Genomic DNA, 24,368 nt, shown 5'->3' on the forward strand with positions numbered 1-24,368 from the left:
CATTTCATCTCTATCACACATGACTGTGTATTTGTAAGTGTCCTCATTATAAACCTTGATGGGCAAAATGCGTTATACATTTTTAAAAAGGACAACGAACATTTTCTGTAGGTAACCCAAGGTTATTTCAACAGTTTCGCTTTACATAGGAGTTGATTACATTTTCTTCTTTATGCATATAAAGTCGTTTTTCTCGTTTCATACGACGAACCGACTGAAATTGTACATCGTCTCGTCTTACATTGTAATTAAATTTTTCAGTATCCAAGGGATGAAAATCTGGTTAATCTGGTACATGAAAATACTTCTTTTTTCCGGAGCGGTTCTCTTTCGTGGATGAAATGATTATGGCGAAGGATTTAATTGAAATTTTAAGAAGATATAATATGGTCGAGGTTTCAGGTGTTTTAATTAACTCTTGTTTTATTTGATGCTGTGCTGCATAGTTTATAACATCGTAACTAATTACTGTGGTCTGAGTCCCGTCTCAGTAAAATTGAGAGAAAATTATTTGTTGCGGTAGATTCTTTATTCATGTGGAGTATACCAGCAATCGATTTTAACGGCTAAAATTTATTAAACTAAATAATTGCCACCTGGTTCAAGAGATCCATTCATAGCTTTACAATTTCCTTATTTAAATACTACCGCGACTGATAACACACCACATTGTTATTTAAATAATCGTCTTAATCAGAGGCATTACTATAACAGCTTCATCTACCTCGATTAAGGTAAATAAATAATTAGTCACATCACAAACTGTCGGTTGGTATCATATCGCCGATTATCGTGTAATACGTTTGTATATTTGTGCGATCGTACTCTACCTTTAATCATCATTCTTTTTCATGCATGAATGTGTATATATGTACATCGTTGCACGGTGTGTATAATATGGAATGAAAGAATATAATCGTTGGGTGAGTTGAACGTTACTGGTTTTAAAAAAAAGTCCAGCACTTCATACGTTACTAAGTCATGTTAGAGTACAGATGTGCTGTCGTTGGTATTGTATGTGTATAAATAGTAAATAAAATACGAATTTCTGTTGCTACTTGTCGGATATACGGTGATTATCAGTAGGTTAACGCTTCCAAGTATTTTCGGTGTAAAGAAAAGTGTTCGAAATCAACAAAACTTTTTGTGTACAGTGATTATGTTAAGCTTTACTATAATTAATGAAGGATTTATAACCAAACGGATACCATCAGCTTAATTGGAAACCCATTACTAAACGAAAAAGGTGAGCTACTTGATTTATATATTATATTAGATCCCGCCCGGGTATGTTCATCTATAATATATAACGGAAGCTGAGCTGTTTGTCGGAAACACTTGACTAAATAAAAATCAGACTTAGTATAAAAAATGCCAATGAGTCGAAGACCTAAGATACACCCTCCTCATGGTAAAAAAAAAATTGAATTCAATTCTGGAGCAAAAGATTTCGCTTGTTATTCGAAATGATTTCTGAAGTACGACCGGAAATAGTAATTGTGTGATTGGCACGCGTCCTTTTTCAACTGTAAAAACATATTCTAAGCATCCCATGTTATGCGTAGGAAAAGGTGTTCACTCGAATATAACAAAATAATAAGGGTAAAGAACCAAGTATCAAAATATTAGTGCTGAATGTATGGTACAATATGAGGGTGCGAACAACTGTCGAGTATAATTCTTTTTTTTTTCTCTCTGTCGTTATGCCATATATACATATTATGATGTACTGATGATAACGAAAAGCCGAATGTGTTCCTGAATTACACATTTCAATTTATGTTTTCAGCTTTTTCATTTTGTTCGTTTAATTTATTTAAAGAAAAAAAAAGTGTCTTCAGAGGCTAGGTCTGTTTGCATGTTGATATGATATTATATTGAAAACGAAAAATTTAAATTTAGCGTATGTATATAGAGGTATGCTGCTAGCGGTGTATATATGCTATGAAACTGGTATATCGCGGAATTTATCTCGGAATTTCGACAAAATATTTGATGATGAACTTAATTCTCAGAATATTTAAAGCAATTCTATGATTTATCATTACGCGAGGCAAAGTGTTTCTATTCATTTTTATATTTAAATTGTTGTTATGACTCAAACCCATTGATCGTTACAACTAAAATGATCTCTCATAAGAAGTTGCATTACAAAATGTGTCAATATTTAATGTTGATATTTACAAAGTGATTAAAAAAAAGTTCTTATATTGTACAATCACAATCCTTCCATTCTCATAACACATTAACCGTGCAAGAGAATATTTTTTTCTCTAAACAATTAATTCGGATTGTTGCAATTGTTTCGTTACTTTTTTTGTTTAGGTAACACGTTTATGGGTCATGCAGGCACTAGATAATTTCCTATAAATGAGGTTAATAGATTGCGATAAGATTTTTGTTTTATCTCCGAAATTTGTCAATCGATTCGAAAAAAAAAGAAATTTACAAATATCATGTGTAATCGTTGATATGCTTAGAGCTTCCATAACAGATCGATTGTTTTTTCCGATTCTTTGTGGTATAAAAACCGAGAGTTGTTGAAATGATTCGCATACCTTTCCGTTGATTTATACCTAATTAACAACATTGCATGACTCATATACATGCTGAGTCAGTGAATTTTAAGAATTCTGATCGGTTGCACCTTTCAGGTGTCTTAGTTGTTTCTTCTTTGATTGAATACGGAGAAGGTTTGCAAATGATACTAAAAACCTTCGGTGGTCATCTGTTATCGGCATCAGATCGACAAATAGCGATGATAAGCACTGGTAGGGTAAGTTTATATAGCAAAACGTTCGTAAGACTAAATGATGTAAAAGATTCGCATCAATGCGTTGGAAATATTTTGTCCAAAAGAAGTAACAGATTCGCGCAATTTGCATAGATACGTTCAATTCCAATTACGTTCTACATAAACAGTAACACACACGGCCTGGAGTAGAATAAACAATCAAAAATATTACTAAGCGTTCGACGTACGAGGAAGACTTACACATTTTTTCGCGATTCTCTCATAACAATATAATATTCACCTGTGTTCATTAATATTCTCTTTCTACATCGAAATGCTAAATGCTAAGAAGTTATGTTGATTTGTTTTTCTTTTTCTAAATTCGAATAATTTATTTCATTGCATTATCCAACGGCCTGGGAACATGATTTCAATTAGATTAACGTGAAATGAATTTTTATGTAACATTATCCGAGGTGCGTTAAGTCGTAGGGTTTATTAAGCATAAGTTTGCATTTACAGATCGGTAATAAAAGATGCTTCTTTTGGAGAACAAAGTGAATTGAAGATGAGATCATTTATGCGTTTGTTTAACCGCTAAACGGTTGTTTCATCAAATTATTTAAATTTTAAAGAATAATAAAAGAAAATCGCGTATTCGAATATAAATAGAAAACTATCATCTTCAAGCGGAATGATAAGATAATTTTCTTGATTTACTTATGGTCATTACAGTGCAATCACCAATTCATGGAGTGTTGACCTGTGTTATCATCCGTAATAAAATTATTGTTGGCAAACGTTTAAAACGCTGATAAAGTGATTTGACCGGATTCGACCATTACTGGAGTAGTAATATGAGTGCGAAAATAAACGCTTATATAGCACATACACTACATATATAGAGAACCGATTTCCAAACTATGTTTCTAAGAATTGAATTGCTTTCGATTTTGGTTAATCTCGAACAAATCTATTCGATTAACACATTATCGCAGCAATTCTAACAAAGTAATTTAAAAACCGAAACCAAAATCGAATGTAGTTCAACCTTAATAGCCCTTTAAACGGTTCTGTGAGCATTGGACACACATCTGTTTCATTCCTATTATTAGACTTTCTAATTACTCATTAAATATCGCTTCGAATTACATATGGACAATGTCAATAGTATACTCATGCAGTGATGTTATATGGTTTTTGTTGCATTCGGTTAGTATTGTGATGCGGTTTCAATTTCAAGCCGCTTTTAATAGCTGCAAATATGATAATATTATAGACACACTTGTTGTTCTTTACTTTTATTTAGTTTTGCACGTGCTGCATCTCCGAACAATGAAATCGAAAACACACTTTCCGTGTATGGTTAAATCGAATGGTTTATATGCCATAGACGCATACGATAACTATTCGCATTTTAGGTTCAAATTAATGGCAAAGTGGACATGACCATAAATTTAACGAACAATTAAAGTTGTTGTGAAAGTAATTGTATTCTCTCATAGAAAATGTTTTACTTTATCGTCATGGTTGAAAAATTTCATAAATTTGTCCGACTGCAAAATGGGATTGAAATTCAACCAGCAAATAGTTGACCACTAATAGCTTCTGACAATAGCCACCCCATTCGATATAAAGTTTGGTGATCTAGGGAAACGAGTTATATTGTTGAATCATTTGCCTTTTATACCAGCTTTTTAATAGACTCTCGTCTCTTTCATTACAGATCGAAATGTCTTCAACGAACAAATCAAATTTTCGCCGAGCCCAAAGCAAAGTCTGGTGGGGAAATGGTGCAGAGAATAATCACTTTGGCTTTCCATTACTACAACAAATCACCAAAACCAGCAAAACAAATGTATCACCAGACATAACCACGTCGTGGAGCTATCGTCGCGGAAGTCCAGGCAGTCTTAAGAGTCAGGATTCAGGATTCTCCGATAGTGACAACTCACCACCGACAAATCATCATGGCTCTTCCCATTCTAGTCCCACATTACGCAATCGTAACAACAATCTCTCACTGACAACATCACCAGATAAATTGACACCAAAGAAAACCGTCAACCATCAAATTAACACGGAAATATTCCAAAGATCACCGTCGATATGCAGCGAACGTTCAACGCCACCGACAGTTATTCGAAAAAAGTTGAACGTCGATTTTACCAGTACATCTCGACGTATATCGTTCAGTGCACCAAATTCACCGATTTACGAAAGGGTTGGTTCGCCAGACCTACTCGTACAGATTGATAGTCTAAACTACAGTTCAACATCTCCAGTTTCCAATCGGAAAGCATTTTCTGATATAAAAAACAAAAAATGTGATAAGGACAGATCAATAAAGAGGGGTACAACGATCACACGCTCGGAGGGAGTGAATAGAAAGCTACTGAAATGTGTTTCTCAATTTTCGATTGGATCTGCAAGCGATGTGTACCAGTTATCGTCAAGTTCTGATGAAAGTTTACAGTCAAATACAAATGGCATCGAGAATGAAGAGGAAAATTCAATGATGATGCAGAAAGCTTTACCGCAAACACCAAAGAGTATACTTAAAGCGTCACCTAAGAAGTATAACAATGAAACCGTCGTATTTGGGTGTGGAGATTGCGATAACAGTGTCAATGATCTGAAACCAGAAAATCAGCCAACTGAACCAGCCTTGCCAACGTACGCTTCGTTATTTCCAACCAATACGTCGACACCAAAAACAAAGGAGCAGACAAGATTCAAAACTCTTGAACGTCTTTCTCAACCAGATCATTCCCCTGAGTTCATAGATCTATCGGCAACGATGAACTGGGAAACCTGTACATACATTGAATACACAAATCCTTTACTTAACGGTCATGCGTCATCAGTTCACTATTGGTTAGATGAGATACGATCAACATACTGTCATGAAGTGCTATCAACACTGCAGACCAAGTCTATTGCCCAGGTTATAACAAAATCAGCGGCACTCAATTCCGTGACGGCCGGCAAAATTATTCGCAGTGTTCAAACCAAAGCTGAAAATCTTCAACGAGATTTTGAATGTGTGGAGCAACTGTTAAGTGGTAATGCGTCACCTGATGTGGTGACAATCGTGTCCTCACTACTAGTCAAATTAAACGAAAATGTGATGGACTTTGTTAGTCGACTGCGGACGAAAAATATTTTTGGAACGCCGAACGATTCAACCTACGACCGATTTGAGGATAACATCAGCTGTATAACAGAAATCACCTCGGATTTGCAAGCAGTTGTCGATAACAAAGCCGACGATTTTGACTTCAATATTCTGTTCGAAGAATTGCAAGTGTTGAAGCGATATCTGATCATTACAATACAGTTAGTGTTTCTTAAGCTAATCAAAGTCATACTGATCCGAATCGAAACAACAAAATGTGATCTGATTATGCGCTCAAACCTGAGTTTGATTTCCATTCTATCCAACACCGAATTCAAACAGTTCGCATCTCTAAACAATGCGTTTATTGAGTCGGATGCAGTAAGACTTCTATTAACAATCTGCCTGGACTCAAAACTGTCCACCGTACGAACACTGGCCCTGCGTGCACTAGCCACAATTTGTTCGACAAAAGATACTATCCGGCAATTTCAGTCAATCGGTGGAATCGATATTCTCACTGAAATATTAACGGACGACACGACACAGGCAAATCGAATGGATCCGGAGTACAGGGAGGCATTATCACTGTTGGCGCAAATTACAGCTCCATGGCATGGAAAGACACATACGATTGAGGGACTTAAATCATGCGTGGAAAAGTTGGTCGAAAGAATTTCGGAAATCGTTACTGATACAATTTGTTGTCAGACGCTTCTGTTGTGCGCTGCATGCCTGAACAATCTGTCACGAATTGAAACTACATCAATTTATTCGCTAATGTCTCATGGAACGGTGCTGAAACTTAAACACGCCTGTCTAGCCAGAGGACCTGGTGCTTCCATTTTTTTAATCGTAAGTTCTCTTCAATGCTCTAGTATTTCCGTCATGATTTAACATCTTCTTTCTCCTCTTCTTCTTAACAGGAGCAAATAGTCAACATGTTGTACAATATGGCTTGCAACAGGAAGTGCCACAAGCATTTGGCCAACAAACTAATCATCAGTTTTATCACTGCAATCTTCAAAACGCAGTTCTATGGACGTTATCGTACGCGCAACGAAAATACGGCGTTAAATCGGACAATCAAAACGATTCTGCACATATTCGCTATGCTGATACACGAGTCGTCCGTCGGGAAAGAAATACTTGACAATAATATTGTTCCTATTTTCTCACAAATTGAGGAAAATTTAAGCCAATCACCCGGACATAATTCGGCAGAGGTTTCGAGAATAATGAGACTTTTGAATGATAGTTTGACCAATCGGTCGTTTGTTCGATCTCATAGCGAGAATAGTGGCTGCAGATTGAAACAGAAATCATTGCTGGAGAGCTATGTGTGATCTTTTGTGTAAATTAACACTGAAAGAAGTAAGACAAGAAGAAAGAAATAATTTATTGAATTGTGCCATTGAAATCGTTGCTATTTGTAAAATTAATTTATTTTAGTAATGTTCGGAATTTTAATAAACTAAAATCAAATTTTATTTTTTTGAATTGCGTTGCATCAAAATTATTATCTCAGGCTTGATTTCCACTTACCAAAAAAGTACTCAGTGTGACAGACAAAATTCCATTTTTTCAATTTTTGCTTTGTTTACTTGACAGCTCGCTCTCTAACGGCTCTCTCACGAAGTACCTTTTGTTGAGTGGAAACCATACTTAAGTGACAATTTTGTCTATCTCAGACAGTGTACTTTTTTGATAAGTGTAAATCAAGCTGTTGTCGTCTTTATCCATTAACCGTTAAAGCATTGCCTAGCGTTGCCGTCGATATATTACTCATTTTAGAGATGGCGCCATCTTCTAACGATCTACACTGTTTAATATCAAATGATTCCTCAAGGATGTAAATTATGGGTAGATCAACTGTTTATATTGAAAGCGGGTGTCAATCACGTACTTGTGTCGGCGTGACTTCTCCAAAGTATGTTTTAGTCCTTGAATTTCATGTAGGTAAAACATACGGGTCGAATGGAATTTTGAAAATGCTCAGACAGGTGCTATGAGCTCGGGTATTAGCATATGTATTTGAGTACCGTTTTGGCGATTCTGAATTTTTAGTCGAAAGAACTATAAAAATTGAAGTTGACATGACGTATCAATCGAAAGGTTGGAGTTCAGGGAACAATATAAGACAAAATTTTCTATCAAAAGTTTTGATACGGATGAGCTAGAGTGACACAGGGTTGTCATTTTTGTGTTTTTTTCTTCGAAGAAGTGATGCTGTTGCCCGCTCGACCACTTAACCCGAGCAATTTGTAGGGTTCTAATGTCTAGTGTCTAGTGTCTAGTGATGACATCCCATACCATTAGTTTGCAGGTATCCGGATCGCGCCATGCAACGGACCTTTTCCAAAATCGTCAATTTTTCGAGGTAAAAGTGGTGCTGGAGCCACGCAGCAGAACTTTTTCGAACATATCGATACTGCTAAATTTGTACCTTGTCGAGGCTAGACCATAAGTTCACATTTATCCGATTAGTCATAAGGAGAATATTGCCTAAATACACTTTTGCTCCCGGGTGTAGTGAATTTTTCCCAAAGGTGATATGTTTGAAAAAAGAATATCTGCAAATGACCCATACCATCATAGAGTCTCATACCATCATAGCAGAGTGTAGCCATTGTTTTGTAATGTAGGGAACGGCGACCATGGCTATCTAGGAAGTACTTCTTCTTCTTTTTTCAGCCTGTCTCTATCCACTGCTGGATGTAGGCCTCTCCAACTTCTTTCCATTTCGTACGATCCATTGCCATTTGCTGCCAGTTTGTACCTGCAATATTCTTAATTCCGTTTGTCCATCTCACTGGTGGTCTACCTATAGCTCGTCTTTTATATGGTCGCCAGTTCATGATCTTTTTGGTCCAACGTTCGTCTGTCCTTCTTGCAATATGTCGCGCCCAGCCCCATTTCAGAGATGCTATTCTTTCCATGACATCAACGACCCTGGTTTGTTGTCGAATCCATTGATTCGTCATTCTGTCTCTGAGTGTTATTCCAAGCATACTCCGTTCCATGGCTCTTTGTGTCACTCTCAATTTATCTTCGGATGTTTTCGTTAAAGTCAACGTTTCCGCTCCATAAGTGAGCACTGGAAGGACACAAGTGTCGAAAACTTTGCGTTTCAGACTATTATTCATTTTGCTTTTGAAAATTAGTCTGAGTTTTCCGAACGCTGCCCATGCAAGACCAATCCTACGTCTTATTTCTGCAGTCTGGTTGTCCAGACCTAACATAGCATAAGCTGAGCCTGACCTAGATTCGCTGCTAGCGGTACAATGTCATCAGCAAAGCGGAGATTGCTCAGGTACTCTCCATTTATCTTATTCCCATTTTACTCCAGTTTAACTTCTTAAAAATACTCTGCAGAATCGCCGTGAATAATTTCGGTGAAATAGTGTCACCCTGCCTTACACCTCGGCCGATTCTGAATTTCTCCGTGCTCTTATGAAGTTTTATACATGAAGTAGCATTTTTATACACATATCGAATTGTGTTGGAGTACCTTGAGTCTACTCTACATTCGTCTAATGCGTCCAATATCGACCATGTTTCCACTGAATCGAAAGCCTTTTCGAAGTCTATGAATAGCAAGACTATGTCGATGTTGTATTCACGACACTTCTCAATAAGCGTTCTCATCACCTGCAAATGGTCGTTTGTGCTGAAACCAGATCTGAAAGCAGCTTGTTCAACAGGTTGGTAGAAGTCGAACTTGTTAGTGTTCCTCTTCGTAATGATTTTCATAAACAACTTATAGAGTGTTGACAATAGGCTTATGGGCCGGTAATTTTCCAGCTTTGTTATGTCTCCTTTTTTATGCAGCAATGTAATTACCGCATTTTCCCAGGCTTCTGTTACTTCTTCCCATTGGAGACATTGATTAAACAAAGCCGTGATTGCCTTTGATAAGGAGTCTCCACCTAGTTTAATGGCTTCCACTGGAACACCATCTTCTCCGGAACACTTTCTGTTTTTCATCTCGGCTACTGCGGCCTTGACCTCATCAACAGTTATGTCGGGCATATCCTCCGATCCCACGTTTCTTATTATTGGTCTATCTTCGGTTTCTTCCGTTGGACTCTGTCTTGCTGAAGAAAACAAATTCTCATAAAATTCTGTTGCAATATTTAATATCGCATTTCGATCCATTTGGATCGTTCCTGTTTTGTCTCGTAATTTGAAGATTTCTTTTTTGGCGTTTGTCATTTTTCTCCGTAGGACTTTCATATTGCAGTTAGCTTCAATTATGTTTTGAGCCAATTGGACATTATATTTTCTTTCATCTGATCTCCTTGCTTTGTTGATACCTTGTCTAAAAGTATTCAACCGAATCTCGTCCTCCGTTTTTTACCAACTCTGCTCTGCTTGCGATCAGGTCTAATCAGGTCTGCTGAGTTTTGATTCTTTCCCTTGGATGGATTTGCATTTGGATTTCTAGGAAGTGAAGAAGATAGAAAAATAAGACTAAAAGTTTTGATTGATGAGCCGTTCATACATCACCGATTCCCAAATCACATGGATTTCCCAGATGATTATGGATTAGTCAGTCTTACTACCACAAGGTACTCATACTGAATATAACACGATGCAAATGAAAAAAACCCAAAATTTTTGTTCGATATCATCTTCCACTGTGACAACAATTTCCATTTATTCTATTTTCTTCTCTTTTATATAAAAAACATGTAAAATATAAGGTAAGTTAGAACTTAATTCTACAGAGTTATTCTCGAATTGGCTACAACAAAACACTGAGGAAATTAAATCGATCGAGCGAAAAAGAACACTAAAAATGAAAGCTAAAATACAAATCTCAAATAAGACACAATGACAAACAATTTTGAAAAGTACGAAAATTACAAACCAAAAATCGACAAAAAAAATGTTCGTTTAAAAAGAAAGCCGAGTTTCTGTCACATTAAAAAGTTTGGAAACGAAAATGATTTGCTTTGAACACCAAGTCTATTGGCTTTCAGATAAATAAATTCGAGCTGAGTGTCTGGTGCTTTTAAGTATTATCAGACCGACCGTTTCATCTTTCAGTTTTAATTTTCTTTAAATTTAGGATTTAATGATAGGTGTGAAAATGAGAGCTTGCATTGGCCAGACTCAGATTCATTGTAAGACTTTTAACTCTAGATTTTGTTTTTTGTTGTTTAAATACTTGTATCTTAAAAATTAATAGCTAATACGACTTGTATACCAAAATCACATCCCATTGATGCAGCTGAATCGGTTGCTTTTTGTGAAGTACAAGAGAAATTTTGTTTTCGGTTTTGATGTTGTTGTTTGTTCAGCTAGAATCTTTATCTTAGTCATCGACATCGAATTCTGGTAGTTTCTCATATTTGGCTAATGTTGCCTCATCGTCGGTGTTTACCAAAACTAGTGAATGTGACAGACCCATTGCAACCTGCGGCATTTTCATTCCAGTCAACCGAGTCACTTCTTTCGGAACGGTGCTGGATTTTAGCAAATCACCAAGTCCCTGTAAACGGAAAATGGAAACACATTTTCAATGAGTGTTACTGGTCGATCTTCATTATGGGGTATTTTTAACATCAAAATGGTTCGTAATTTGATCGTTAAATCGCTAAATCGTTAAAGTAAAAAGAAACACTCACCAATTCGCCATACGTTGGAGATGCGCCCCAAGCAATAAGAGTATCGTCTGCGGAAATGATAATGGAAGTATTCGAACAACCAATGCTAGTGATATGCCAGCCTGATCAATGAAATGACAAAGAAAACGAAAAACAATTATCCACTCGAACTACATGTAACTGTCCAATCCGCCCTACCTGCAAGATCTTGAACCGGCTTCGGATACATATTCGCTTCACCAGTCTTCTTATTCTGTCCGAACATAAACAGAACGCCAAGTTCGTTGATAGCCATGCTGTACGAAGAACCGCAGAAAACGCTACGGACGCCACGCGATGACGAGTCGAAAAACTTAATCATCCTAGGAACCATTTCGTCCTTTTGTTCGGCATGACCCAAGCGGCCAACGCCGCCGAATCCCCAGCTGTACGCTCGTTTCTTCGAATCAATTGCCACCTGTTTAGGGAAATGGAAGGAAATTATTTTCGAGTTTAGTTGGTTCGAACGTCTGGGTATAATATCATTCAAATCGCAGCAGAAGCGTACAAAGAAATTCGGGCAGATATTACTCACTGGATTGATTGATTTTTCTCAGACTCTATTCGCCACATTGGACCGAAAGAAATCCCTTACCGTGTGGTTATTACCGCAACTGAAGTCTACAATCTGAACTCCCTCGATGGGTGTTATGTGACCATCCTTTGCCTTTTCAATGTACAAGACAATTTTCTTCGGAGACGTTTCAAAGTGGAATGTCATTTTGTTGGAATTGACGAAATATTTGCCATCTGTATTATGACCCAGCTGACCGTATTCGGGCAATCCAAATGAATGCAAATTGCCTTTAATGTCCAATATGACGGAAAAATCAGCGCCGCATGCAACTTTGATAATCGGAGGCCCACGATAATTAATCCGAGTCGGTTTTTGAACGATCGGAGTAGTTGAACCGATGCCACATTGACCACTTTTGTTATCACCACAAGCGTACACGGTGCCAGTATCTGCATGTTAGACAATTTTCGTTTTAAATGTTATTTCCATCATGGAGCACTGTGGTTCCTTTACATACCTGTCAGAAATAGTGAGTGGTTACGTCCACAAGCTGCCTGAATAACATTGACGTTCTCCAATTCGGCAATGACGGTGGGTGTTTCATACACTTCTAATTTGGGATGACCTAACTGGCCAAACTGATTTCGTCCGAAACTCATTGCTTTACGATCCATGTTGAGTAGGATGCTATGAGCCGAACTACATCCGCTTACGATCAAACGATACTGAACGGAATAGGGAAAAAAAGGTTGAACGATTGAGTATTGACGATCAAATATGAGTGCGTCAGTTCAGCATACCTTCTCGTCGGTGAATCGATTGAACACATAAAGATTCGGTCGGATTTTAGTCACTTTTCCTTTCGGATCACGACGTCCAGTCAAATCCCATGTAACCATACCGGCAACCATCAGTTTACCGGGATCACGATCGTATGTTTTCAACAATTCTTCCGGCAGTTTTGTCGGTACCTCATCGTTCATGATGATCACTTCAATATCACCACCAGTCTTAACATCATCGTCGATCGTATCGGATGTGTCTGATTCAAAATCATCGTCAGTTTTCTTCTTGCGACCCCTTTTCGCTGGAAGAGGTTTATCGGATTTGCGCTTTGAAGACATAGTCTCTTAGTGTTCTTGCTGAGTTTGGCTTGTCCGAGCTACGACATGAAAAATTCGCTTGGTTAATGATTTGTCGCCTTACATAAAATCGAGTGATGGGGGAGGGTGTAGGTTTTTACTAGACACCTTTCGAAAACTGTCGTAAATAAATCCAGACTCGACACAAACAATTTTCAATGTTGTGTGCATTGACGCAATTGTGTCTTTACCCAGATTCAAAGAAAAACAAAACCGCGACGATTCGATTTTGAATGAATTATGCTTCCACACCGACAAAAGATCATTGTACTCTTCACGAGAACGAAATGTAACACATAAAAGGTGAAAAAAGTATGTGCTTAACAATGGATAAAATTTTACGAATATAAAACCTATCTATCATCTCATATTGGTATGAGTGTATGAGCATCGGCGTCCCAGACCGTACGATACTTGTATAGGTAAAGACAAAGTAATAAATGAACGCTGACGAATTTGTGTAATTAAAACGCAATTTATGTCCACTCAAACTACTAGATATTGGAATTAAATTCCATTTAAAGTACTGATTTGAGATTCAAACATTACCCGTAGAACCCAAACAACAAAACGATTGTGAGATCTTGAGCGACAAAAAATACAAAAGAAAAAAACAAAATGAAGCATTTTTTCACAGCTGCCTGGCCTGAGTCAATGTTCCAATTCTAACGATTTTATTGTCTATTTCACTTACTACAAAAACTGCTACAAATTACGCACAATTCGACTACTAACAATACTTCGATACTCAGACAACGCAAGTGATGCTGCAATTTGTATATATTTACCTTAATTTAGCTTCTAATGAAATTTTACTGTTTCACGAAAGCGCGGAGAAGAAATGTTTGACATATGCCGGATAGCAGTGAAGTTAGGTCAGTTTTATGTTGCTTGATTTGTCGATTTACAATGAAGGATTTATCTTTGGTATAAAGTGGCAAGCGTATCACGGGTACACTAGATATAACCGATATAACTCTTGATTTACATAGCATTTGCATTTGCTGCCAATTTTCTATTGATTCATTTCAATGTAGTGTTAAAGGAGAATGCCAAAAAGAGTGTGCCCCCATGGAGCTCAGTTAAATTACCTGGTTTGTTCATACAAATTTTGACAGATCACCCATCGAGATGATTAAGTGGTCTTCTTTCTCTCTTTCAACTTTCTTAAAATTTAGCAGCAAATGGAAGTTTGATATTTAATGACAACGCGAAGAGAGCTAAAAACAATAACATGACAAGAGATAAAAAGTTGAAAAGTCGGAAAAGTCCAGTTTTCGTTTCTTGCCTTTGCTAAAACATTTTTAGAGCTCGTACAGTAATTCTTCATTAAGTTTAACCAATAGACTATTGTGATGATAGAGAAAGAAATATTTTGACAATTACCCCAAGGCAAGTTATAATAAACTGGTCTTCGGTCCTCTCGCTCGCATCGTAACATGTTGAAAGAGAAGCAAATATTTTGACAAGTACCTCAAGGCAAGTCATAATTAACTAGTCTTCGGTTTTCTCGCTCTGATCATAATAGTCTATGAATTTTGACAAGTCTCCTGACATAAATTATGTGGGTAAACCTGTCAAAATGTTCACAGTGAACTTCACCGGACATTGCTGTACGTGACGTACCCTATAGAATGTTACGATCAGAGTGAGAAAACCGAAGACCATTTAATTACGTCAAAGTATTTGCTTCTCTTTCAATATATTATGATGTGAGTGAGTGGACCGAAGACCAGTTTATTATAACTTACGATGGGGTACTTGTCAAAATATGTTTTTCTCTTTCATCATATTATTCTATAACTTGCCTTGGGGTACTTGTCACAGTATTTGCTTCTCTTTCAATATGTTTTGATGTGAGTGAGATTACCGAAGACAGTCAAAATATTTATTTCTCTTTCCTCATATTATTCTATATCATGAAACGCTGGACAGAGCTCATTTTGCTCATTTTTATTGTTGACACACGACTATTCGACTCTGCATTGTAAATTTTATTCGTATTTAAAGAGTCATCTAGACCAAAACTTTGCGTAGAACGAAGAAGAGCCAAAAAAGACAACAAAAAGTAAATAAATTTTCCAATCAAAAAAATGTCTGAAGAAACGTCTAAGGTCGACGATAAAAAATCGCTGAAACGAAAATTCAAAGAAATTAATAGATCCAAAGAAGCGAAGAAACCCCCAATGCCAGTCTATGGTAAATACAACATTTTGAAAATGTTGAAAGAAAATCATTGCCTCATTGCTGATGAAGAACAACTGGTGAATGCCTTTCCGAGAAACAAACGATACGACCTGGACGATATTAAAGGTATGCCTTAAAGTCAATAATTACGCTCACTGGCTTTGACTTCAGCAATCGCATTTATTGACAGGTTTCGTAAACAAAACTGCCCAAAGGTCACAGGCAATCACCGAGAAAAGCAACAAAACAAAAGAATTTAAAAGGGCAAATGATCTGGTCAAGTGTATTGAGGAGTGTGATAGCCCGAACACCGAGCGAAACCTGGACATACCTTTGTCGTTGAAAACAATCACCGATGTTTTCAATTACACGGACGAGGAAGTGGATGTCCGAATGCTTTACCAAACACTCACCAATTTTTCATTGGGCTTCCCTACGTGTCACATGGACCAAACAACCAACGACTTTTTATATGGAGTCTATAAAGTGAGTGTCGCAGAATTCGGATTATCATTTCTATTGCCGGTCGGCTAATTTTCCTCTTCGCGCAGGAATTCATTGATCAAGTGCATACACCAGAATTCCAAGAGGACGTCAAAAGGTATCAAAAATTCTTCAATGGCAGAGCAAGTGGGGAAGATGATCGGCCCGATGTGAAACATCCAACCGATTTCAGTGATATGGAATTTGTTGTAAGGAGCACATTCAATTGTCCGTCGATGAATCCACTAAACATTCCGTATTCGCTTTTGAACAAACCGAAAGATTCGGTTTAGACCAAAACGGTTATGATTGATTTTATCCATTTTTATACTCTTCATACGTTGTTGTTTTTATTAATTGTTTAAATTGCACAGTGAGTGTGGACGAATTTTTAAATGTCATCGACATGATTCTTCAGTTGAATTAAAATTATTGGACAAAAAGAAAAATTGGAAAAAAAAAATAGTTTTTCAAACATTGGAGGAAAGTCAGAGGGGCAAACTGCTCCCGAAAGTCATGGTACAACGTAGGGTCTAGAAAAGTCATCATACAAATACACGTAAAGTCAAAGTTCAGCTCGATAGTGGAGTTGATAAGGACCAAAACGTTTACATTTTGGGTAGAGATGATCTGATGATTGGAGGTTGTTATGTATGTGAAATAAAAAATTTCTGGGGAGGGAGCCAAAAATTTCCAACTCTCTTACCCTCCTTTTCACCCCTTCAAAGTTGATTTGCAGGACCTCTGTGATTTTTAGAGACGCGACCGCTAACCGTGCAACATCGATATGAGGCTCAAATGAAAGGTAAAAGATCCAATTTTTTTAGTGAGAAAAAAAATAGGGAAAATTCCGTTTTCCCAGTAGTTTTTCCGGGTTAGCCGGAATTCCCTCAGAAATTTGCATGAAAATTAAAGTTCAATGTGAAATAACTTTAGAAATATTATTTTCAGAACTATTTGATGTTAAACTCAAATGTTCTCTATTCTATTCCGCACAACTTTTCTGAACAAAGCATACAATCGCTAAACCGAACTGGTGTGCATAAGTTATTTTGCACCAGCTGGTCACATATAATTCCAAATGGGACCAGCTGGTGCAAAATAACGTATGCACACCAGTTCGGTTTAGCGATTGTAATTATTAAAAAATTATTATTAGTTCAAAAGGGCGGTATAGAAATGAATGAGGAACAATCCGCTTAACATAAGACAGTTGTGTATCAGAAATATTTTGAAGGTTAATTGAAATAAACCAATAATTGTCATCATTAATCTTGAAAGAAAATTCCAGAAAACCCGGAAAAGCTACTGAAATACTAAATTTGTGAAAAATAATTTCCCCAAAAATAAACTTGACTGTTTTACCTTCAATTTGAGCCCAATGTCGTGGTTGTACGATTTGTTGTCGCGTATCTAAAAATCGAAAAATAAAAAAATCGCCACTTGACGTGATGTCGGAAAATCGACCCTGAATCGACAATTTTTTTCTTAGTTGTATGAGAATGGGGGAAGCATCTAGTGCGGCTTAACAGACCATCGTTTTGAACTCCCCAAGGGTCCCTCTATTTAGAACAGCAATCAATTTTTTGGGTGCATTTTCGGTAAAACTTTATTTTTGTTCATTGGGGGTGTGCAGTCTCTCATAAGGCCAAGGCTTGAAAACTATGTTATACTATCCCACTGTAGTTTTTGAGCGCCAGGAGTCCAACGATTACATTTTGACGAGAATGAAATTGGAAAATAAAATTTTCAAAAGTTGAACCTTTGTCAACGAAGGTCAATGAAAATCGGTTCCCGGAATCACATGATAGCTACACGCGTTCGAGATCATCATGATGGCTTCATCATTTTGGTATTTGTGACTGGAACTTTATCATTTTTCTTATCTTTCATTGGGTTCGATGATGGAATTGAGTGATATTCCAAATGTTACTAAATTTTAAGAATTTTAACGTAGCAATTTCGCACGAGTCCCAGTAGTAAACGTTATTCGTTTTCCATCGGTTACTTGAAATCGTTTCATGACAGGACAAGGGAATATTATTGGGGAATCTGAAATTACTGAACATATTGCCGAAATTTATCGGTTAATAGTTCCAATGTTTTTCAGCCTGTGAGATAATTCCCCGGGTCATAATACATGTAGTTTCCCAGAAAAGTAAAGTATTTTACTCAAAATAAAAGATTTGAAGAAGTTTTTTGAAGATCATTTCGTTATTATTCATATTCAATCAAATTCACTCATTTAAGGGTTCCGAAAATCTTGATTTCTCGACCGGCATGACGAATGAAAATTCGATTTTTGGAAAAAAAAAGTTTAAAAATTGCTTAACAAAAAGGTGTCCTACACATAATTAATAACATGACGAATGTAATTGGCTGGTTGGCTACAATTCATTCTGAGTTTCACGATATTTCATTTGCAACTCAAATCGTCGATTCAAGCGAACGCCATTCAAACGATTCGAGCTTTGTGGATGAGTTTTTGGCACAGGTCGAGCTTTGTACGCCTGCTGACGCCTAGAGGAACGATTCTCCACGGTCTTTTTGTCTGGTAATGGCGCAACGATCTTCGGGTCGGATATTCCGGTGAATTTGAAGACTGCATCGCGATTCGATCGTTCTTGAAGCACTTCAAGTTTTGGAGCAGCCTGCAACAATTTGGTTAATGGCACAACGTTCTTAGGATTCGGGCGTTCTTGAAGCAATTCAACTTTCGGAGCAGCTCGCAATGATTTCGATCGCGATGATTTGGGTAATTCGTTCACCGCTTCGGCAACGTGTGTAATGTTGGAGGGACCAGCTTGCGTATTGTCCAATTTACGAACAACTTTCTTCGATTTGGTGGATTCAGTGTTTGCAACCTTTCCTTGTGAATAACCTGAAAGCAATTGTTAAAAATGTAGTGCGTTTAGTAATCGGGTGGACCCTCGATCATTTTACCTTTACCCTCTTTTTTTGACGAGGCCGCTTTCATTCGCTCTTCACGCTTTCGAACGGTCACATCAATCGATTCCATTTTCTCAAACATTTTCTCGTGAATGGCGCTGAAATTGGGCATTTTACTTGTGGCCTGTTTTCTGTTTGTCGACGTCCGCTGATGATTTAGTTGATTAGATTTAGCAGCTGAAGATGATGGTTTCATTGATGGACTGTTGTTGAATGTTACGCGTTTTACATTACCATTTGTCTTGATTTCATCGGCGATTCGATCTTTTTTGCCAGTCGAAAGTTTTATTTCATTTGCTAGATTATTACGATGATTTGTGGACGACACCTTACGAATGTATGGAGTGCCCTTTGACTGTTTTGGTACGTTATAACGAGGGGTAGTGGTGCAGGCCAATCGTTTTAACGGTTTTCTAATACTTTTGCGACGAGTTGTCATTGATCCTTGTTGATCGTCACCACTACCATCATTCGCAATTTCCTCGGTTTTATGGATCGAATCAGTCAGATCAATAACTGATGCTTCACTATCGTCAGTCATCAAGGCTGAGATCCCAGAAATATCAAGATCGTCGCTAATTGCACTTTTATCATTTTCATTGCATTCGCCATCAACTATGTTACTTGAAACGGAACCAGCTAAGGTAACATTTTCGTCCTTAGAACGCAACGAAAATGATTTACTACCGGAGAGCTTATCACGGGCTGTTGGCATAATGGTTGAAACGTGTCCGCGATTTTTGTTGTCCGACTTGTTATCAACATCATTGGTACTTGGCAATGTTTCATTATTCTCTAATTTGGCAATAGCACTCGATTGCGGTTGTTGCGTTGTCTTTCGATTTCGTTGACCGTTAGACGCTGGATTTCAGTGAATGAAAATAAATGGTTTTGTGTTAGAACATTTCCGAAACAATTCATTGTTAATTGGTTTACCAGCCAACATCCGTACGTACCTTTTTTCGTTCTTGCCATGTTTGATCAACAAATTTAGTTAAAATACAACAAAAAACTACAAAATATAGCGACCGTTGTGATTATTTGTTACTGTCACTGTCACAAATTTTAAAAACCATCGCAGCCATCCCAGTTCATAAGTGAACGGCCGTTTTATAGTCTGTGGAGCGGTAAATTCAAAATAATACCTTACCGTTAAAAGGCAATGAATATAAACTCTCAGGTGTGTCTAATGTCACCAGAAGAAATTACGATTTTAAGAACGTTTTCGAACGCACTCATTTTCATATCATTTTAAGGAATAACAAGAAATTTTAACAAGATAAATCGTCCTCTTTTGGAAAATCGGAGATACCTGGTATCATACATTCATTGGTGAAAGGAGTCGTTATCGATATTAGGCTATGGCTTTCCCATTTCCAAGCGGCACAATAAAGGCCAAACTAAAAATTTAATTACAAAAGGTACTCTATCAATCAACAGTTCTGCTAGTCTCTCTATACAACTCAAGATTTTATAGATTTTCAAAGGGGTAATAAATGGTCACGCCAGAATGGGTCATTTTTTGTTTGGTGTGACAATGAACTAGTAACTTTAAAACTGCCAAACGGTCAAAACAGTACCTTATTGGAGAGGCTTGCTTCTTAGGCTTCTTAGCAACGACTATTTTTGGAAAAAAAAATAATTTTCCATATTTTTGCAATTTTCTCAAATTTTTCTACATTTTTCTACGAGAAAATATCAAAAATTGTGAGCAGAATGTTATTACAAAAATAGTCCATGCTTTTGAGTCAGTCTTTTACCGAGTGGAGTCATCAGAATAGTACAGATTCGATCACGGGAGTAAAGTAAACCACTTTGTACATACACCAATTTTGCTTAACCTGAGATGAAAAGCTCAGAAGCGTAAATATACATTATAATAGAGTCTTTTACTTGCCAGTCTGAAAGACGTAGAAAATATGTGTTTACCACAATATCCTTGGGCAAGGGAAGAGTGTTTAAACTCTGTTTGTCCTATTTTTATTTTATTTTTTAATAGTTTAATCGTTTTATTAGGCAGCTGAAGCGGGATTTAAAAAAAAACGGTAAGAATCAGCGATGAATGAAGAGAGTTTTGTCCTCTGGATGTCCTATAAAGTCTTTTTATTCAAAACCGTGAGGTAAAATTAACTTTACTTTACTAGTGAGGTAATTTGGCCATTCCCTGACTAGTGAAAACCCTTTCCCTCGCTCGTAAAGTAAAACGCCATCATGAACCGAAGCGATAGCGGAGGTTCGTGACGCTAGTCGACTCCCTAAGAAAAGAAAACAACCAAAGGGAGACTAAGGAACCTATATATAGGCGAACATTTTAACTTTTCCATACTGAACCAAATCAAAAAAAAAATATGTTCAAACGAAAGTGCTCGTCAATACGAGTTCAACGAGCTATAGATCATTAAAAACAGTGGTCTACATCCGGAGAAAATACCACTTGAAAACCACTTGAAATGAAGCATCTTCACACATTTTCAGCACATTTTCCATATTTGAATTAATAGAAATGTTTCATGTGGGTTTGATATACGTATCGAACCACTACATCTGTTTGCGAAAACTGCGCTCGCACTTTTGCTAAAACTTACCGTGGATTTACATAGCAACGTAAAAGTGACAGATGCAATGTTTTTTAAATACTGCAACCCGAAATTTCATTCATAAAATTAAAATTATGAATGAAATTTCGAGTTGCCGTATGAGAAAATTTTTGCATCTGTCACTTTTACGTTGCTATGTAAATCCACAGTTATATTAATTCAATCTTAACACTTTTTCATCGGCAAATCAATAAATTTTATTGAAGTTTTTTACTTAATTTCTGTAAATTTAATAAAAGCCATTATTTCATTCATATGACAAAAATATGACAGCTACATTTCTATTATAATGATTGTGTAGTAGATCAGTGTTGCCGTGCTTCATATAAAATGTGCGCGAAATTATGAATTTGAAAAATTTGTTTGTTCGCAAAATTTTTGGATCATTTTGGAATTTCAGGTTTCAGGTTTCAATTTGGAATTTGTTTTAGGGTTAGAATGTCCAACAAAATGGTGGAAAGCAGCCATCTTGGAAATTCTTTGATTTTTTTGTATTTATTGTATTTAGGCCTATATGGCACATACATACTTGCAGTAAATTGATAATCATAGAGTTTCGTTGACGGATAACTTTTTCCGGCATTTCAAGAAAATTGCGGCCATCTTGAAATTTCGTATTTTTTAGATATTTTCGGCTACAGATAGTTGGGAAAAGTATCGCTTGTACAGTTTCGTTGACGGAAGACTTTTTTCGATATTTCAAGATCATTGCGGCCATCTTAAAATTTCGTGTTTTTGAGATATTTTCGGCTATACGGCATGTAGATAGTTGGGACAAAGTGTCACTTGTACAGTTTCGTTGGTGGAAAACTTTTATCGATATTTCCAGAAAATGACGGCGATCTTGAAATTTCGTATTTTTGAGATATTTCCTGCTGTACGGCATGTAGAGAGTTAGGATAAAGTGTCGCTTGTACAGTTTCGTTGGTGGAAAACTTTTATCAATATTTCCAGAAAATGGAAGCCAGCTTGAAATTTCGTATGTCTGAGATATTTTCGGCTATACGGCATGTAGAGAGTTGGGATACAGTATCGTTTGTACAGTTTCGTTGGTGGAAAACTTTTATCGATATTTCCAGAAAATGGCGGCCATCTTGAAATTTCGTATTTTTGAGATATTTCCGGCTATATGGCATGTAGAGAGTTGGGATAAAGTGTCACTTGTACAGTTTCGTTGACGGTAAACTTTTATCGACATTTCAAGAATACGGCGGTTATCTTGAAATTTCATATTTTTGAAAAATTTTCGGCGATACTGCATGTTCAACTTAAGAAAACACAATTTTAGATCATTTATCAGAGTTTTAATGTCCATCGACGCACCCAGTGCATTAAGTGATTTCCAGTGTTTGATAACTTGGCGCAAAATATCATAAGTGGAAACAACTTAATTGACTGGGAACATCGATGACTGTTAAAATTCGAAAATGTCTCAAAATGTTCCGAACCAAAAAAAGCCCACTGTAATTGTACGGTATGTAGACTTGGGATAAATTGTCACTTGTAGAGCTTGCTTAACTCTATGTATTACCCAAAACTTCCAAAACAATTGATATCCCACAAAAACCTCAAAGAGGAAAAGGTGACGCTAGTGTAGTAAAAATTAAACTTCCAAAACGTTTGATATCGGTTTTGGTGACGCATTCTGCGCCTCAACGTAACCAATTTTTACCAAGAAAATTTTAATAAGAAAATATGTCAACGAGAAGTTTACCGATGAGATTTTACAACGAAAGCTTTACAAAAACAAGGCATCAGAACAGTCGGAGCGTTTGCTGCGACTTAGCCCCGTACGACCCGTAATCCTATTTCGTTCGTAACCATAATACGTCCGTAGCCGTAATACGCCCGGAACCCTAATACGTCTACAACCCTCTAATGCGTCTGTTACCAAAATGCAAGTCAAGTTGGGCATGGTCAAATTTACTGAAAGTGTTCATTTTTAAAATTGCGCATAGCGCAATTACGAAAGCCCGTACGAAGTACCTCTCAAATAAAACCAACAATTTACGATATTATTTTCTATTGGGTATTCAATTATCTCTCAAATGAAACCAAAACTAGCAAAATCGGATGAGATTTACTCGATTTAAGTGCAAAAAACACTTAGGGCCCAATAGCGGCCTTAGTCCAAGGGCCCAAATTTGAAACTTTTTTCGCCACGTTCTTTTCGGTATTCAATTACCTTCCATAAAAAACTAAATCTAGTAAAATCGGATAAGATTTACTCGATTTATGTGCAAAAAACACTTAGGGCAGAGTAGCGGCCTTAGTCCAAGGGTCCAAATTTGAAACTTTTTCCGCCACGTTCTTTTCGGTATTCAATTAGATTCCATAAAAAACTAAATCTAGCAAAATCGGATGAGATTTACTCGATTTATGTGCAAAAAACACTTAGGGCCGAGTAGCGGCCTTAGTCCAAAGGCCCAAATTTGAAACTTTTTTTGCCATCATTCAATTCGGCATTCAATTATCTCTCAAATGAAACAAAATCTAGCAAAATCGGATGAGATTTACTCGATTTATGTGCAAAAAACACTTAGGGCCGAGTAGCGGCCTTAGTCCAAGGGCCCAAATTTGAAACTTTTTTCGCCACGTTCTTTTCGGTATTCAATTACCTTCCATAAAAAACTAAATCTGGCAAAATCGGATGAGATTTACTCGATTTATGTGGAAAAAACTCTTAGGGCCGAGTAACGACCTTTGAGCCCTACCAACAAGCTCGCGTTGCATCCTACACAAAAACAATGTTCAGCAACTTTGTTCTACTCGTCAATACCTTTCATTTGATATATCACAAGCATCTATTGCGTGCGTATTTCGGTAGATATCGTCGAAAGACTGAAAAACACCTATAGGGCCCTAGCTCTGGAAGGGCCGACCCTACCATGCCCATTTTCGAACTTGACCTTACTTTTGTCGATACCAATCGGGGAAAAAAAGAATTTTGAAAAAAGGTTGTGATTTGCTCAAGCTAGAGGGGTCACGGA

At 37.0% G+C, this 24,368-nt stretch overlaps 4 protein-coding genes across 7 annotated transcripts; 2 read left to right on the forward strand and 2 right to left on the reverse strand.

Moving 5' to 3' along the window:
* Positions 1–942: 942 nt before the first annotated feature.
* Positions 943–7,336, forward strand: LOC119075652. The gene is made up of 3 exons (XM_037182150.1): positions 943–1,246; positions 4,461–6,707; positions 6,779–7,336. Exons 2-3 carry the CDS (start codon positions 4,467–4,469, stop codon positions 7,196–7,198), a joined length of 2,661 nt encoding a protein of 886 aa, XP_037038045.1. The 5' UTR covers positions 943–1,246; positions 4,461–4,466; the 3' UTR covers positions 7,199–7,336.
* Positions 7,337–10,469: 3,133 nt separating this feature from the next.
* LOC119075664 (protein RCC2 homolog) lies at positions 10,470–14,058 on the reverse strand. 3 transcript variants are annotated; one of them, XM_037182172.1, is made up of 7 exons: positions 13,951–14,058; positions 12,821–13,182; positions 12,538–12,745; positions 12,099–12,469; positions 11,663–11,921; positions 11,486–11,586; positions 10,470–11,349 (listed from the first exon to the last, which is right to left on the reverse strand). In XM_037182172.1, exons 2-7 carry the CDS (start codon positions 13,142–13,144, stop codon positions 11,173–11,175), a joined length of 1,440 nt encoding a protein of 479 aa, XP_037038067.1. In that variant the 5' UTR covers positions 13,145–13,182; positions 13,951–14,058; the 3' UTR covers positions 10,470–11,172. The 3 variants fall into 3 exon arrangements, with proteins under 3 accessions (XP_037038067.1, XP_037038068.1, XP_037038069.1); XM_037182173.1 differs by lacking the exon at positions 13,951–14,058 and adding an exon at positions 13,883–13,944 and having other exon boundaries at positions 11,011–11,349; XM_037182174.1 differs by lacking the exon at positions 13,951–14,058 and adding an exon at positions 13,712–13,799 and having other exon boundaries at positions 11,011–11,349.
* Positions 14,059–15,167: 1,109 nt separating this feature from the next.
* LOC119075672 lies at positions 15,168–16,299 on the forward strand. The gene is made up of 3 exons (XM_037182189.1): positions 15,168–15,475; positions 15,540–15,835; positions 15,901–16,299. Exons 1-3 carry the CDS (start codon positions 15,256–15,258, stop codon positions 16,123–16,125), a joined length of 741 nt encoding a protein of 246 aa, XP_037038084.1. The 5' UTR covers positions 15,168–15,255; the 3' UTR covers positions 16,126–16,299.
* Positions 16,300–18,031: 1,732 nt separating this feature from the next.
* On the reverse strand, positions 18,032–19,831 carry LOC119075665. 2 transcript variants are annotated; one of them, XM_037182177.1, is made up of 4 exons: positions 19,738–19,831; positions 18,776–19,642; positions 18,546–18,713; positions 18,032–18,470 (listed from the first exon to the last, which is right to left on the reverse strand). In XM_037182177.1, exons 1-4 carry the CDS (start codon positions 19,754–19,756, stop codon positions 18,220–18,222), a joined length of 1,305 nt encoding a protein of 434 aa, XP_037038072.1. In that variant the 5' UTR covers positions 19,757–19,831; the 3' UTR covers positions 18,032–18,219. The 2 variants fall into 2 exon arrangements, with proteins under 2 accessions (XP_037038072.1, XP_037038071.1); XM_037182176.1 differs by having other exon boundaries at positions 18,032–18,713.
* Between the last annotated feature and the right edge of the window lie 4,537 nt (positions 19,832–24,368).

Source organism: Bradysia coprophila, unplaced genomic scaffold (assembly GCF_014529535.1).
Source record: "Bradysia coprophila strain Holo2 unplaced genomic scaffold, BU_Bcop_v1 contig_232, whole genome shotgun sequence".
NCBI lineage: Eukaryota > Metazoa > Arthropoda > Insecta > Diptera > Sciaridae > Bradysia > Bradysia coprophila.